Genomic DNA, 16,185 nt, shown 5'->3' with positions numbered 1-16,185 from the left:
CCACCGACTGTACATAAATGTATCCCATTGCAGTGCCCTGGACAGCAGAGCTAACGTCAGATTAAATGCAGGTGGCCTTCGGCCCACACTGCATGCCCCAACCTGACTGGGCTTTTTAATTCATAGACACAGGCAGGTACAACTCCCTATTGTGAAGTCCCTGTGGACCGACAGCATGGGTGGGTGCCAGGAAGCCACCAGCGGCACATAAATATATCCCATTGCAGTGCCCATCACAGCTGAGGTAATGTCATGTTAAACGCAGGTGGGCTCCGGCCCACACTGCATGCCCCAGTCAGACTGGGGTTCTTTAGAAGTGGACACAGGTAGTTACAACTCCATGTGGACCGACAGCATGGGTGGCTCCCTGGAACCCACCGGCGGTACATAAATATATCCCATTGCAGTGCCCAGCACAGCTGATGTAACGTCAGCTGTAATGCAGGTGGGCAAAAAATTAATTGGATTACACTGTAGGCAAGGGCCCCAAAAAATTGGTGTACCAACAGTACTAATGTACCTCAGAAAAATTGCCCATACCCAACCAAGAGGGCAGGTGAAACCCATTAATCGCTTTGGTTAATGTGGCTTAATTGGTAACTAGGCCTGGAGGCAGCCCAGTTAAAATAAAAATTGGTTCAGGTGCAAGTTTCAACGCTTTAATGAGCATTGAAACATATAAAAATTGTTTAGAAAAATGATATGACTGAGTCTTGTGGGCCTAAGAAAAATTGCCCGTTCGGCGTGATTACGTGAGGTTTCAGGAGGAGGAGCAGGAGGACGAGGAGGAATATTATACACAGATTGATGAAGCAAAAATGTCCCCGTTTTTGATGGTGATAGAGAACGATGCTTCCATCCGCGGGTGCAGCCTACGTATTGCTTAGGTATCGCTGCTGTCCGCTGGTGGAGAAGAGAAGTCTGGGGAAATCCAGGCTTTGTTCATCTTGATGAGTGTAAGCCTGTCGGCACTGTCGGTTGACAGGCGGGTACGCTTATCCGTGATGATTCCCCCAGCCGCACTAAACACCCTCGCTGACAAGACGCTAGCCGCAGGACAAGCAAGCACCTCCAGGGCATACAGTGTGAGTTCAGGCCACGTGTCCAGCTTCGACACCCAGTAGTTGTAGGGGGCAGAGGCGTCACCGAGGACGGTCGTGCGATAAGCTACGTACTCCCTCACCATCCTTTTACAGTGCTCCCGCCAACTCAGCCTTGACTGGGGAGCGGTGACACAGTCTTGCTGGGAGCCATAAAGCTGGCAAAGGCCTTGGAGAATGTTCCCCTGCCTCCGCTGTACATGCTGCCTGATCTATGCGCCTCCCCTGTTACCTGGCCCTCGGAACTGCGCCTTCTGCCACTAGCGCAGTCGGATGGGAAGTTTACCATCAGTTTGTCCACCAGCGCCCTGTGGTATAGCATCATTCTCGAACCCCTTTCCTCTTCGGGAATGAGAGTGGAAAGGTTCTCCTTATACCGTGGGTCGAGCAGTGTGTACACCCAGTAATCCGTAGTGGCCAGAATGCGTGTAACGCGAGGGTCACGAGAAAGGCATCCTAACATGAAGTCAGCCATGTGTGCCAGGGTACCTGTACGCAACACATGGCTGTCCTCCCTAGGAAGATCACTTTCAGGATCCTCCTCCTCCTCCTCCTCCGGCCATACACGCTGAAAGGATGACAAGCAAGCAGCATGGGTACCCTCAGCAGTGGGCCAAGCTGTCTCCTCCCCCTCCTCCTCATGCTCCTACCCCTCCTCCTCAACGCGCTGAGATATAGACATGAGGGTGCTCTGACTATCCAGCGACATACTGTCTTTCCCCGCCTCCGTTTCAGAGTGCAAAGCGTCTGCCTTTATGCTTTGCAGGGAACTTCTCAAGAGGCATAGCAGAGGAATGGTGACGCTAATGATTGCAGCATTCCCGCTCACCATCTGGGTAGACTCCTCAAAGTTTCCAAGGACCTGGCAGATGTCTGCCAACCAGGCCCACTCTTCTGTAAAGAATTGAGGAGGCTGACTCCCACTACGCTGCCCATGTTGGAGTTGGTATTCCATTATAGCTCTATGCTGCTCATAGAGCCTGGCCAACATGTGGAGCGTAGAGTTCCACCGTGTGAGCACGTCGCACAGCAGTCGGTGCACTGGCAGATTAAACCGATGTTGCAGGGTCCGCAGGGTGGCAGCGTCCGTCTTGGAGTTGCAGAAATGTGCGCTGACCCGGCGCACCTTTCCGAGCAGGTATGACAAGTGTGGGTAGCTTTTCAGAAACCGCTGAACCACCAAATTAAAGACGTGGGCCAGGCATGGCACGTGCGTGAGGCTGCCGAGCTGCAGAGCCGCCACCAGGTTACGGCCATTGTCATACACGACCATGCCCGGTTGGAGGCTCAGCGGCGAAAGCCAGCGATCGGTCTGCTCTGTCAGACCCTGCAGCAGTTCGTGGGCCGTGTGCCTCTTCTCTCCTAAGCTGAGTAGTTTCAGCATGGCCTGCTGACGCTTGCCCACCGCTGTGCTGCCACGCCGCACGACAGCGACTGCTGGCGACGTGCTGCTGCTGCTGACACATCTTGATTGCGAGGCAGAGGTTGCATTGGAGGAGGAGGAGGGTGGTTTAGTGGAGGAAGCATACACCGCCGCAGATACCAGCACCGAGCTGGGGCCCGCAATTCGGGGGGTTGGTAGGACGTGAGCGGTCCCAGGCTCTGACTCGGTCCCAGCCTCCACTAAATTCACCCAATGTGCCGTCAGGGAGATATAGTGGGCCTGCCCGCCTGTGCTTGTCCACGTGTCCGTTGTTAAGTGGACCTTGGCAGTAACCGCGTTGGTGAGGGCGCGTACAATGTTGCGGGAGACGTGGTCGTGCAGGGCTGGGACCGTACATCGGGAAAAGTAGTGGCAACTGGGAACCGAGTAGCGCGGGGCCGCCGCCGCCATCATGCTTTTGAAAGCCTCCGTTTCCACAAGCCTCTATGGCAGCATCTCCAGGCTGATCAATTTGGCAATGTGCACGTTTAACGCTTGAGCGTGCGGGTGTGTGGCGGCGTACTTGCGCTTGCGCTCAAACAGTGGCGCTAGCGACGTCTGGACGGTGCGCTAAGAGACATTGGTGGATGGGGCCGAGGACAGCGGAGGTGAGGGTGTGGGTGCAGGCCAGGAGACGGTAGTGCCTGTGTCCTCAGAGGGGGGTTGGATCTCAGTGGCAGGTTGGGGCACAGGTGGAGAGGCAGTGGTGCAAACCGGAGGTGGTGAATGGCCTTCGTCCCACCTTGTGGGGTGCTTGGCCATCATATGCCTGCGCATGCTGGTGGTGGTGGCTCCCCAGCTGATCTTGGCGCAACAAAGGTTGCACACCACTGTTCGTCGGTCGTCAGGCGTCTCTGTGAAAAACTGCCACACCGTAGAGCACCTTGACCTCTGCAGGGTGGCATGGCGCGAGGGGGCACTTTGGGAAACAGTTGGTGGATTATTCGGTCTGGCCCTGCCTCTACCCCTGGCCACCGCACTGGCTCGGCCTGTGCCCACACCCTGACTTGGGCCTCCATGTCCTCGCCCGCGTCCACGTCCTCTAGGCCTACCCCTACCCCTCAGCATGCTGTATTACCAGTAGTGCAGAAACAGAACGCTGTAATTAAATGTGCCACTTATTGGCCTGTGGTTGGAGGCTGACTTCGCTTACGGAACGCACAGCAGAGCCTGCTGTAACACTTAGCTGGCTGCGTATGAATTGGGAGGACAACTACCCCCAGCACAGACCCAGTACACTGAGGACAGTCACAGGCAGCCCAAATAGATTTTTTTCCCAAATGTTTTTGGAAAGGCCCACTGCCTATATTCAATAAATATGTCTTCTGTCCCTGCCTCACCACTACTGGCCCTGGAGTATGTAAAATAACTGCAGACTGTTGCACTGTGGACTGGAATACAGCGGTGATGTAACAGCCAACACAGAGCCAGGAAATAATTTTGCGCAAGCCTGCTGTAACACTTAGCTGGCTGTGTATTAATTAGGACAACTACCCCCAGCAGAGACCCTGTACACTGAGGACGGTCACAGGCAGCCCAAATAGATTTTTTTTCCCAAATGTTTTTGGAAAGGCCCACTGCCTATATTCAATAAATATGTCTTCTGTCCCTGCCTCACCACCACCACTGGCCGTGGACTATGTATAATTACTGCAGGGCGCAATGCTCTGCACGGCCGATATACAAAAAAAAAATGTGCAACACTGCAAAAAGCAGCCTCCACACTACTGTACATGGTTAGATGTGGCCCTAAGAAGGACCGTTGGGGTTCTTGAAGCCTAAAATACTCCTAACACTCTCCCTATAGCAGCTCCGGCACCAGCAGCACTTTCCCTGATCTCTGTCAGAACGCATCTGTGGCGAGCCGCGGGAGGGGCCGATTTATATACTCGGGTGACACCTAATCTCGCCAGCCACTCACTGCAGGGGGGTGGTCTAGGGCTTGAACGTCGCAGGGGGAAGTTGTAATGCCTTCCCTGTCTTTCTATTGGCCAGAAAAGCGCGCTAACGTCTCAGAGATGAAAGTGAAAGTAACTCGAACATCGCGTGGTACTCGTTACGAGTAACGAGCATCTCGAACACGCTAATACTCGAACGAGTATCAAGCTCGGACGAGTACGTTCGCTCATCTCTAGTAACTATATATGGACCACTCCCATACATATGTATATTCTTCGCAAATTTCTGTCTTTTTTCTATCTCTATCAACTCTTCTCACTTGCTGCAGACCCCATTACATATAAGCTGATCATATAAACCTAAGGCCTTGATCACACGAGCGTGGTTTTACAGGCGCATTATAGGCACATAAAAACATTGTGTCTAGTAGAACCAATGGTTTCCTATAGAACCGTTCAGATGAAGGAATTTTAGATGCACAAAATACTCGCACCTATCAAAGATAGGGTATGTGACTGCAAAGCTCACATCTAAGGTCCAGGCTGCTAGAAAAGATAGGATCTGACATATCTTTGTTGCGTGATGTGTGGGAGTTTCCATAGACTCCTATTGAAGCTGGATAACAAGCAGCTCCCGATCGTGTGAAAGAGCAATTTCACAGCTAATTAAAGGGGTTGTCCCGCGATAGCAAGTGGGGTTATACACTTCTGTATGGCCATATTAATGCACTTTGTAATATACATCGTGCATTAAATATGAGCCATACAGAAGTTATTCACTTACCTGCTCCGTTGCTGGCGTCCCCGTTGCCATGGTGCCATCTAACTTCAGCGTCTAATCGCCGGATTAGACGCGCTTGCGCAGATGGTTCTTTTCCTTTCGGCTCCCTCCGGCATCATCGGCGTTCTGGCTCCGCCCCTTGTACGCGTCATCGCGGAGCCGAAAGGAAAAGAACAATCTGCGCAAGCGCGTCTAATCCGGCGATTAGACGCTGAAGTTAGACGGCACCATGGCAACGGGGACGCCAGCAACGGAGCAGGTAAGTGAATAACTTCTGTATGGCTCATATTTAATGCACGATGTATATTACAAAGTGCATTAATATGGCCATACAGAAGTGTATAACCCCACTTGCTATCGCAGGACAACCCCTTTAAGCTCGAGACCTAATAGCTGGAAATCACCTGTTCACACGATTTTTGCACGAGCGAGATGTGATTTTCAGTGGCGCTATTTCAGCAATAAAACCATGCTTGTGTGAACGAGGCCTTAGAATGGACCGATTGCAATCCCCTCACCAAACTATTAATTTCCAGTTTCTATGAACATTTCAATGATCTGATGGTAAAAAAACGGCAAAACACAAGAGCATTTGATATTTAATAAAATGTAAAAAAAAATGCTTAAACCCAATTAAATTGCACCTCAAAACTATATCCCATTGACATTGTCAACCTTAGAAATTCAACTCATACGTAGACATAGGGTGTGATATTCCATACATTACAGCAAGATGGTACATGTGCGCGGAAGGTGAGTACCAACTACCCATCTCTGTGTATGGAGTTATTTTTCTGTGCCATAGAAAATTCAACAAAATAGAAAATTAACCCAAGGGGACAAGTGGTCTTGCAGCATCCAAGGAGCGGGCCACAGCCTAGGGGACATCGGGGTAGTGTTTGGGCTTTGTCACGGTGGCTCTACCGTCTCCCACCCGGAGGGTAACCATGACACATCCAAGGGCCGAGGGCAGGTTAATAAACGGGAAACTCAATGCTGGATTATCTTAGTCCTGTTTTGTATCACGCGTGACGCCACTGTTTCTTCTGCAGCAGGGGATTCCTGGATGGTGGAGTAAATCCTCTCCCGCGCAGCTTCAATGGGGGAATTCCAAGTTGATGGAGTAAATTCACACGCACACGGATACTGTTTAAGACACAGCCTCCGGAAACGAATGGGTGACTAGTCGTTTTACAAGTGATGTGTCAGGGAGAATTCAAGGGAGTATGAAAAAAAAAATCCATTTAGCTAATTTCACTTATAGGGAATAAAGTGTAATATTTAATCAGAGATTTTTTTCACTTTTTAATTCATTTCCTATTTTTCCTGCAGCTGCTGACGGTGAGGCTAGTTTCACACCACTGTTTTATCACAGCAATTATATTGTGATAAAACACCATCCGAAAATCCCGACAATCTGAAGCATTGGATTCCAGTGCATTTGTTCAGAAGGGTGATTTTTCAGTAACTTTCCGCTTTTATGCTGGCCAGAAAAGATAGGTCTTGTTCTATCTTTTGATGGAATACGCCGAGTGCTCCCATAGACTCGTATGGGAGCCTATGAGAGCCATCAGGAAGGGGAAGAGGGTGAGAATTTAGCTAAAGTCCCTCCCCTTGCCGGCAGCTAACGTCCTGTCCCACCCCCTCCCCTTGCCGGCAGCCAGCAAGAGGCAGAGAGGGGCAGGAAAGGGGGAGGGAGTTTAGCAGAGCTAAGCTCTTTCCACGCAGCCGATGGTATTCCAGGCTACGGCATAAAGATGGCCCACCCATCCATCTGAATGGGCAAGAAAACAGGAGATGCAGCCACGACTTTGTCACAGCTGTCTCTTGTTTATGCAATTTTCAGTCGTGGTTCGGGCAGCCGAAAATCACAGCAGCATTGTGAAAGAGCCTTAAAGATGGGGACTTATATATAATGACTAGAGATGAGCGAGCATACTCGTCCGAGCTTGAAACTCGTTCGAGTATTAGGGTGTTCGAGATGCTCGTTACTCGTGACGAGTACCACGCGATGTTCGAGTTACTTTCATTTTCTTCCCTGAGAAATTTGCGCGCTTTTCTGGCCAATAGAAAGACAGGGAAGGCATTACAACTTCCCCCTGCGACGTTCAAGCCCTATACCACCCCCCTGCAGTGAGTGGCTGGCGAGATTAGGTGTCACCCGAGTATTAAAATCTGCCCTCCCGCGGCTCGCCACAGATGCCTTCTGACATAAATCAGGGAAAGTGCTGCTGCTGGTGCTGCTGCTATAGGGAGAGCGTTAGGAGTTATTTTAGGCTTCAAGAACCCCAACGGTCCTTCTTAGGCAATAGAAATCGCAGATCGCACCTATGTGCGATCTGCGATTCCTGTTCTCTTCTCTATATGCGCTCAATGTTGAGAACATATAGAAGACAAATCATTCTTCTCTGCCACAGCTGTAACAGCTGTGGCAGAGAAGAACGATGTTTGCCTATTGAATTCAATGGAGCCGGCAATACAGCAGGTTCCACTGAAAGCAATGGGCTGCCGGCGATCGCGGGATGAATTGTCGGGAAGGGCTTAAATATATAAGCCCTTCCCTGCAATTCATCCAGAAATGTGTTACAATAAAAATATATACCGTATATGCCGGCGTATAAGGCGACGGGGCGTATAAGACGACCCCCCAACTGTTACCTTATACGCTGGGAATACAGCGGAGCAAAGAATAAAAATCATTACTCACTTCTCCTGGCGTTCTGCGCGCTGCTGCAGGCTGTCGCTCCCTCCTGGTCCCCGGCAGAGCATTGCTTTCTGGACGCAGTGGTTGAAATCCCCACCTCCAGAAAACACACGTGCCTTCAGCCAATCACAGCCATCATTGTCATTGGCTGTGATTGGCTGAAGGCACATGTGTTTTCTGGAGGCGGGGATTTCAACCACTGCGTCCAGAAAGCAATGCTCTGCCGGGGACCAGGAGGGAGCGACAGCCTGCAGCAGCGCCGCAGAACGCCAGGAGAAGTGAGTAATGATTTTTATTCTTTGCTCCGCTGTATTCCCGGTGTATAAGGTGACAGTTGGGGGGTCGCCTTATACGCCGGTATATACGGTATATATTTTTATTGTAACACATTTCTGGATGAATTGCAGGGAAGGGCTTATATATTTAAGCCCTTCCCGACAATTCATCCTGCGCTCGCCGGCAGCCTATTGCTTTCAGTGGAACCTGCTGTATTGCCGGCTCCATTGAATTCAATGGGCTAACATCGTTCTTCTCTGCCACAGCTGTTACAGCTATGGCAGAGGAGAACGATCTTTATGCTGACAGTGCGGGGGGGGAGGCCACTCTTGCCGCTATTGTGGCTTAATAGTGGGACCTGGGAACTTGAGATGCAGCCCAACATGTAGCCCCTCGCCTGCCCTATCCGTTGCTGTGTCGTTCCCATCACTTTCTTGAATTGCCCCGATTTTCACAAATGAAAACCTTAGCTAGCGAGCATCGGCGATATTCAAAAATGCTCGGGTCGCCCATTGACTTCAATGGGGTTCGTTACTCGAAACGAACCCTCGAGCATAGCGAAAATTTCGTCCTGAGTAACGAGCACCCGAGCATTTTGGTGCTCGCTCATCTCTAATAATGACCACAATTATTATAGTGATAATTTAGTGTGTAGTGAACAAATCACTTCCATCAATATAAAACAATTTCTTGATGAACACATCTAGATGAGTCTACCACTTTGTTATTTTATATCTGTACAATCTTGTCCTTCGGAAATTTTTCCAGTGCAGTTTTGGATGAAGTTTTCGAGCCAGAGTCAAAAGTGAATCTATCAGGAAGCAGAAGTCCTTCCAGTATATATCACATTCCTTGTGAATCCACTTCTGGCTTTGGCACAAAACATTGCATCAAAAACTGCCAGGAAAACCCATGTGTGAAACTACCCCAAGGCTGCTTTCACAAGGCCATGAAATTCGTGCGAGCTTTGTGTGATATGAGACACACAAATCTTGCATGAATATGAACCTGATTCTTTTGAAGGGGGTCATATACACGAGCGATTTTTTTTTCCCCACATCGCAGTGCAGGAAAAAATTGCAGCATGTTCTATTTTTGAGTGTGACCTTGGAAAACCTCAAACAGCCCATGGACAACAGAAGTACTGCTTCTATAAAAAAAATTGACATTTTTTTACTCTTATAAACTAATTTAAGCAGAACGGAATCAGGGTGGAATAATTTAAGAATTGTAAGTATAGCATGAGCTCTTCTGTACTTCAACTAAGAATGTAATGAGGTTGATGTTATCACTGAATATCTGTAGATTAATATTACTAATAGACAGGAAATCATACAAAAATTAGGAAAACACAATGGGATCAATGCAAATTGCTCCAGAAAATTGTCTTACATGTTCTGTGTCACACTTACTATGGGATGCATTTATTACTGGTGATGTGCTACAATTTTGGGGGAAATTGCACCAGTAAATTTAAACAAAATATACTATTAATTTTCACACAAAAAAGAGGTTATGCCCTTTTACTTCAGAAAGTGTCTAGAGCGCTCAGCCAATTGCAGGCAGTGCTCAGCCATTCATTGAATGACAGCTGAGCGCTGCCTGTGATTGGTCACAGCACTCAGCCAATCACATGCAGCACCCAGCCATTAAATTCAATGAATGGCTAAGCGCTGCTTGTGATTGGCTGAGCGCTGTGATCAATCACAGGCAGCTCTCAGCTGTCATTCAATGAATGGCTGTGCGCTGTCTGCGATTGGCTGAGCTCTCCGCCAATTAGACACAGCCCTTTCAGTCCATTCATTGGACTGGAAAAAGACTGCTTGTCAGTCGAAATGTCGTCTGCTTGTGCACTTTTCAATAAAGATGGGCACTTAACCATGTGAGTACTGTGCTATTTGGAACCCTAGATACGGCTCTAACTTTATAAGGACTTTGCACTTACCACTCCTAGTATAGCATATACCATGACATCTATAGACACAGTGGTGGTGTTCCTCCAGTCCTTCACAGGCCTCACATCTTTGTTGTAGCCCTTCATGAGGTAATCAGAAAGACGCAGGAAGGCTGATGTGGACGAATTATTCATGCTATGTGCTGGGATTTAAGAGAAAATTCAAATGTGATAGCTGTCAGTAAGAGAAACAAAATAATCTTGCAAATATGATACCTTTTAATGACTAACAAAAAGACATGATGTTACAGCAAGCTTTCAAGACTACTTAGACCTCTTCATCAGGCTTGTATTTAAAACAGATTCGTACATAGCGCTGCCATCTACTAGAACAATGCACTTATGTGTTACATTGTGTTACCAATGTTTACAAATTTAGCTGGGACTCATGGCACTGTTTGCTCACACAACAGTCGGGGTGAAGCTCCTGACCATCACAAAACTTCAGATAGGGTCAGGCTCAGATCACATGACTTTTCCCTCATAGGAAAACATTGGAATTGCATGACAGTTAGTGTAATGATTTTACCATGACTGTGCAGGCTTATACTGGAGTAAGGAAAATGTCATCTGGGAAACTCATTATTACACTTCTTCATTGTGGCACAAATGTCTCTATAAGAAATAATATCTTTGGTAATGTATTTTGACTCCTAACTGACACCCTTAGGATTCATTTTTAGACCAGCTCATTCATTTGGTTTTGTTGCTCATTAGGCCAGCTTCAAACATGCAGTAAATGCTGCAGAATTTTTGCTTGTAGAATTGATGTGAAAATTCTGCATTGTTTAAAGTACAAAGCAAATGAATGAGACTTTACAAACCTTGTCTACACACAGTGGATATTTTCTGCTGTGGAAAAGCATGAAACTTTTTACGGACATTTTTTAAATGGAGTCATGTTGCAAGTTTTTGCTGCTTTTCTGCTGAATCTGCTTAAAAATCTGCATTTGTTGATGTTTGAAAATGAAGTTTACCGATGTGAACTGCAGGAACTATCACTATCATATCACAAAAACACAACGTATTACGCAAAAGAAAATCCCCTCGTAAATGCAACTACATATACAAAATCCTCAAACTAAACACAGCCAGATCTGGAAAACTCAATAACTCTGCCCATCTGTAGAAACGCAGCATAAATGCTATGGCAGGATCACAGCAGCTCAGACGTCATGTGTGAAGGTAGCCTTAGAGGTATTTAAAGCAGGGCATGACTAAAGATGACTGAAATCTGTTTATATCCCTTAAAAAAACTTAGGATCCATTTGAAAAAAAAACGTCATCAGTTTTAATATGTTTCTACCAATTTATGATCTGTAGTAGTCAGTTATTACACACAACCTTCTGGTAGCAACATTTTTATATTACTCTTATACTAGTTATGAGACAAAAAGGAAGGGAGGGGCAAAAATAGCTTTTGTGGAAATAGAAAACGGACCATTCAGAGCTGTTGTAGTAGAAGAAAAACCTTTTCTGACCAACCAAACAAAACAGAGCAAAGTTGGGGCAAAAATAAACTGATGACAACAAAGAAGCAAATGACAAACATTATAGTAGAACATCTTCATTAAAAACAAAAGCATAACTATAACGAATTGAGTATGATTAAGCCACAGTAATACAATAATGTTCACACCGTTCTTCATGATCTTCAATGGGACTTTGCTTACACATACAAAAACACATGCAGTGAAATCTCTGTGAAATGACCATCCGAAACTGTACTGGTCTTCTAGGGAGTGGTCTTCTCCATGGCCAGTATGCATAATAATATGTGGGGGAACTTAAAAACTATCAAAGGAAATCTGTACCGGATAAGAGAGTGGTCTTCCCAAAGTGGTGGTCTTTTAGAAAAGTTTTGCTGTACAGGGAAATGTCTTTGAGATGATCACCCAAAGTGACATTGAAGTGGTTTTCTAGAGGAGTTGTCTTCTCAAAAATGATAGCCGGTATACATATTATATGGGGAACTGAAATCTGTCACAAGAAATCTGGTCTGGTTAAGGGAGTAGTCTTCTGGAGATACAATATATTCGTCAAAACTGAGATCAGCGTTGGCACGGCTCACAATAACATTAACACTCCGTGTTATCTATGGTACTGCAGATAAATCTACCGCATTGTCTTAAAGCAGAGAATTGGTAATAGCAAACATTGCACTGCCAAATTTTTAAATCTGTAAAAACATGATACCTTAACATCTATTGCACCTCTATAGACCAACCAAATATAATAAGGGGTAGAACTCACCAGCACTGAACATGAGAGCAAGGATGAGCACAGTGTAGTGGATCCAGCATCTTTTTGGCACCATTTTGTCCAATAGCTTCAGATATAACATGTAATATAATTAGACGCCAAGATATGTAGGGATTACGCCCTTCTGGAAGACGCTTGAAGTACTATATATTGGACCTCCTCACTCCGCAGACATGAGGTATTCTTGAAGCTCTGGCTTAGACTCTTGCCTTTGATGATCACCCATACACCCTTGTCGTTGGTTTGGTACTACCCTGTAGGCCCAATGGGGGTTAGTTTTTCTAATCTGAACTAAGTTGTGTATCTTTTTGGTTTCTTATCATTAGTTTCTTCTTTTTCTGCTTCTAGGTTTCCAGCTTCTTCCTCAGCATCATTCTCAGTTTCTCACTCACTATACCTTTGACCACAAGTCTTCCTTATCAAGAAATCCTTCTTTGATTCTTCCCTCTGCACATCTATTGCTAGAAGCACTTATCTGGCTGTCCGCTCATCTCTTCTGCCCCTTTTTCACTTGATGTTCAGTAACTTTCCTGGATATGTTTTCTTGCTGTCAGCATCTGGCAGATTGTCACTCCTCTGCATGATGTCACCCTGTAATCTAAGGAGTCAGGCTGAACCTATTGCCCCCTGCTCCCTTGCCCATTAGTACTGTCATGTCCACTTAATGCTAATCAGGCAGACGGATGGTTTTGCACAGAGCAATTAGTTACCTGAGCTCCGATTAACCCTTCTTCTGCCACATCTACCTTGCAGAAATGCTCATATGCCATTGCTTTGAGTGTTGACCTTGAAACCGATAAGACGGAGGTCAAAAGTATAATGATAGGTTTTCATGAAGTCGCGTTTTATGCAGGAGACTTATGAAGTATACAGACCACAAGTCTGGGCTGACTCTGACCTTGCTGTGGTTGCTTTCTGGTTGATTTTTTAAAAATGTATGCGCAAATTATGAGTCATATTGAGTGGTGGCATGTAAGTTATCATTACATAGAGACCTTGTTTTAAGCTCTTATTAGGTTAATCAGTCTCAGCCAAATTTCTAAATTGTTTTTAAACTTATATAGCCGGGCCATAGCCAACAAGAGGGGACTGGCAGGGCATACGGTATACCTTCGGTGCCAACAAGTTACAACGGCATTTACAGATGTAATTACTCCTATCTATACAGACAACATGCTACTCTATTGGAGTGCTGTGCCATACAAATAGCAAAGTGCATTGCTCTATTAGATAAGCCTATTAGGTAAATACCATAGTGTGCCATAGTGCGAAACTCAACTAGAGCAGCATGCTGATAGTGAATGCTATGTCTGTAGACAAGGGGCTAGTGCAGCAACTGAATCTTTGCCTCAGGTAAAGCCAAGCTAGGAGCAAAAATTAAAGATAAAGGGTACGTATACTTTTGGAGCCAATTTTGGACTAGTTTATTACATCACAACTAAAGAAAAAAATAATAATACCCAACTTTTCAAAGAATCTTGATTTAAAAAATTCCTTTAGTTTTAGGGTCTACAACTTCTATGCAGGACTATGTGTCTCTTTGATTACAAACTTTAAAAAATCCTGTGCATATTGCATTTTCTTATCCATTCACACGGCTGGGTGTGATGTTTTAGCGAAAAAATACGACGCAGCCCAGAAATCCGTCGCTCAGCATAAATCCTCAGAATGACTTCAAGTGACTAAATAGAGGCACCTATAAGCTTTTTGGACGCTGCTAACCTGCCTCCCCCTCCCTTTTTTTTCCAGCTCCAATAGGAGTCTATGGGAGCAGCTAGCATATATTGGGCAAAAGATGGAACCAGAACTTTTTACCCAGTGTATAATAGCCGGCGCAGATTTCAGTCGTGTATGTCTATTTTTAACGGTGCGATGTTTTTACACGCTGCATGTTCGCCAAAGTAAACAAGTGCATTGGAAACCAATGCCTCACATGGTCGTGTATATCAGCCGGCCGTGAAAATGCGCCTACATAGCCCCGTATGTAACCTTGTGCGAATAAAGCCTAAGTGTAAATTACACCTGAGAGGTCTAGGTGCAAGTCACATCAGACAAGATGGACACCAGTCCGTGTGCTATCTGATATACATGACGATGCACATTGACATGCATTGGCACATCCTATTTCGTGTCCATGAAACCATTTGACAATGTGCAAAATGTTAATGTGCATAGCTACTATTCTACTTCATCTCTTCTTGCAGGGGATTGAAAAATCCCCACCTCCTGGAAGCGCTGCCTCTGATTGGCTGATGCTTAGCCAATCACAGCCAACGTACAATAAGCCAATCACAGCCATTCCTCAAGCACTGGCTCTGATTGGCTAAGCGTCAGTCAACCACAGACAGCGCTTCTAGGAGGTGGGGATTTTTCAGTCCCCGGACGGAAGAAATGAAAAAGACCAGTGCCGGGAACCAGGGAAAAGCTGTAGCGGAGCCAGATATTGCTTCTAGGTGAAGTACACTTTCTTTTTTATTCCTGCAGCTAGGGCTTATTTTTAGGAAGGGCTTATATTTCAAGCCCCCCTCCCAAAAAAATCCTCACATGTGGTGCTACAAAGTCGTGCAATTTTGTAGCACCACATGCAAGTTTTTAGCGCTACAAAATCGCAGTATTGCCTCAAGAAGACGGACCAGCAATGCGATATCGCTGTGATTTTCTTGCGGTGATGCCGTGTCAGCGGTGTCAAGGAGGCCTAAAGGGTCCTAAACACCTTTAGGCTTCCTTCACACAATTTTTGATGCTTTTTTATGCTTTGTAAAACATACCAGGAATTTCATGTGCTTTTAACAAGCTTTAATTTGGTGAGTTTTTTTATCTACAAATTTTACTTTTTGGCCTTTTTTTCGGTGGATAACTCCACAGGAAAACGCCTGAGGAATAAAAAACATCAACCCAAGAACATGTTGCTTTTTGACAAAAATGCCATAGATCCAAAAAAAATGCACCAGAAGAGAAAAAACAACAGAAAGCACCGTTTGCAGTGTGTCTCACAACTCCCCACTGACCTGCAGCTAACATCAGGCTACTGTTTTTTTTTATGCACAAATCGCCAGGAAAACACCACAAATAAAAACACTACATGTGAGAGCACTCTAGAGGACCTTTCCCATGAAACTGAATTCTTCCACAACACGTAGTAAAACTTGCCGCAGAACAAAACCCCACCAAGATCTGCATGTCAGGGGGTGGATGTAAAAGAGCAGAGGAAATGTACAGTCTCATTCTCTTTGCCCTGGAGACATAGACAGCCACAACTGTGAGAGCTGCTGTTCCATGAAGCCCAAAGATATCTGATAAGCAAACTCTGCAATTGTTTAGAGAAGTCACCATGGCGGTCTGGCCTGGAAAAGAAAAGAAAATGCACAACTCCAATTATATAAAATGTTACCTGGGATCTCTAGAAGTGCATAGTTGTTATGTAAACTGTCTATGACTGCCATATTCTCTGGTATAATCTGTAGTGTCATCATACTCTGTGGACAACCTGGTATCCAGTCACTAAATGGCAGTGACATGCAAAAGGTCTACTGTTAATTACATGCTAGGTTATTTGTAAAGAAAATCAAAAAGAATAGTAGCTAGCAACAAGTGATAAACCCCTTAAATGAGGCTGTATTCCGGTGGACGTTTGGGGCCCCTATTGGGCTCTCCCTATGATGCTCTCATACTCTAGTGGACCAATCTGACCTTATTGTTAAGTTTATTGAATGTATGATAAATGTCAAAGCAATTAGTGGTGTTAATATGTCTACTGTATGTAGGTCTATATCCGGGGGTGGCACAT

The 16,185-nt window shown here is 45.8% G+C and overlaps 1 protein-coding gene across 1 annotated transcript in view; it reads right to left on the bottom strand.

The window, feature by feature from the left end:
* The window catches only part of HTR3A (5-hydroxytryptamine receptor 3A), a 33,097-nt gene extending 17,229 nt beyond the window's left edge, over nucleotides 1-15,868 (bottom strand). The window contains exons 1-5 of the mRNA XM_066609353.1: nucleotides 15,790-15,868; nucleotides 15,481-15,742; nucleotides 13,109-13,184; nucleotides 12,390-12,465; nucleotides 10,128-10,279 (exon numbers count right to left, since the gene is read on the bottom strand). Of these exons, the coding sequence (XP_066465450.1) occupies nucleotides 10,128-10,279; nucleotides 12,390-12,465; nucleotides 13,109-13,184; nucleotides 15,481-15,742; nucleotides 15,790-15,868 (645 nt within the window). The remainder of the gene's footprint in view (nucleotides 1-10,127; nucleotides 10,280-12,389; nucleotides 12,466-13,108; nucleotides 13,185-15,480; nucleotides 15,743-15,789) is intronic.
* Nucleotides 15,869-16,185: the final 317 nt, after the last annotated feature.

The sequence above is a fragment of the Eleutherodactylus coqui genome, chromosome 6 (genome assembly GCF_035609145.1).
Source record: "Eleutherodactylus coqui strain aEleCoq1 chromosome 6, aEleCoq1.hap1, whole genome shotgun sequence".
Classification (NCBI taxonomy): domain Eukaryota; kingdom Metazoa; phylum Chordata; class Amphibia; order Anura; family Eleutherodactylidae; genus Eleutherodactylus; species Eleutherodactylus coqui.
The sequence above is the reverse complement of the archived record's forward strand: the minus strand, read 5'-3'. Positions and strand labels throughout refer to the sequence as shown.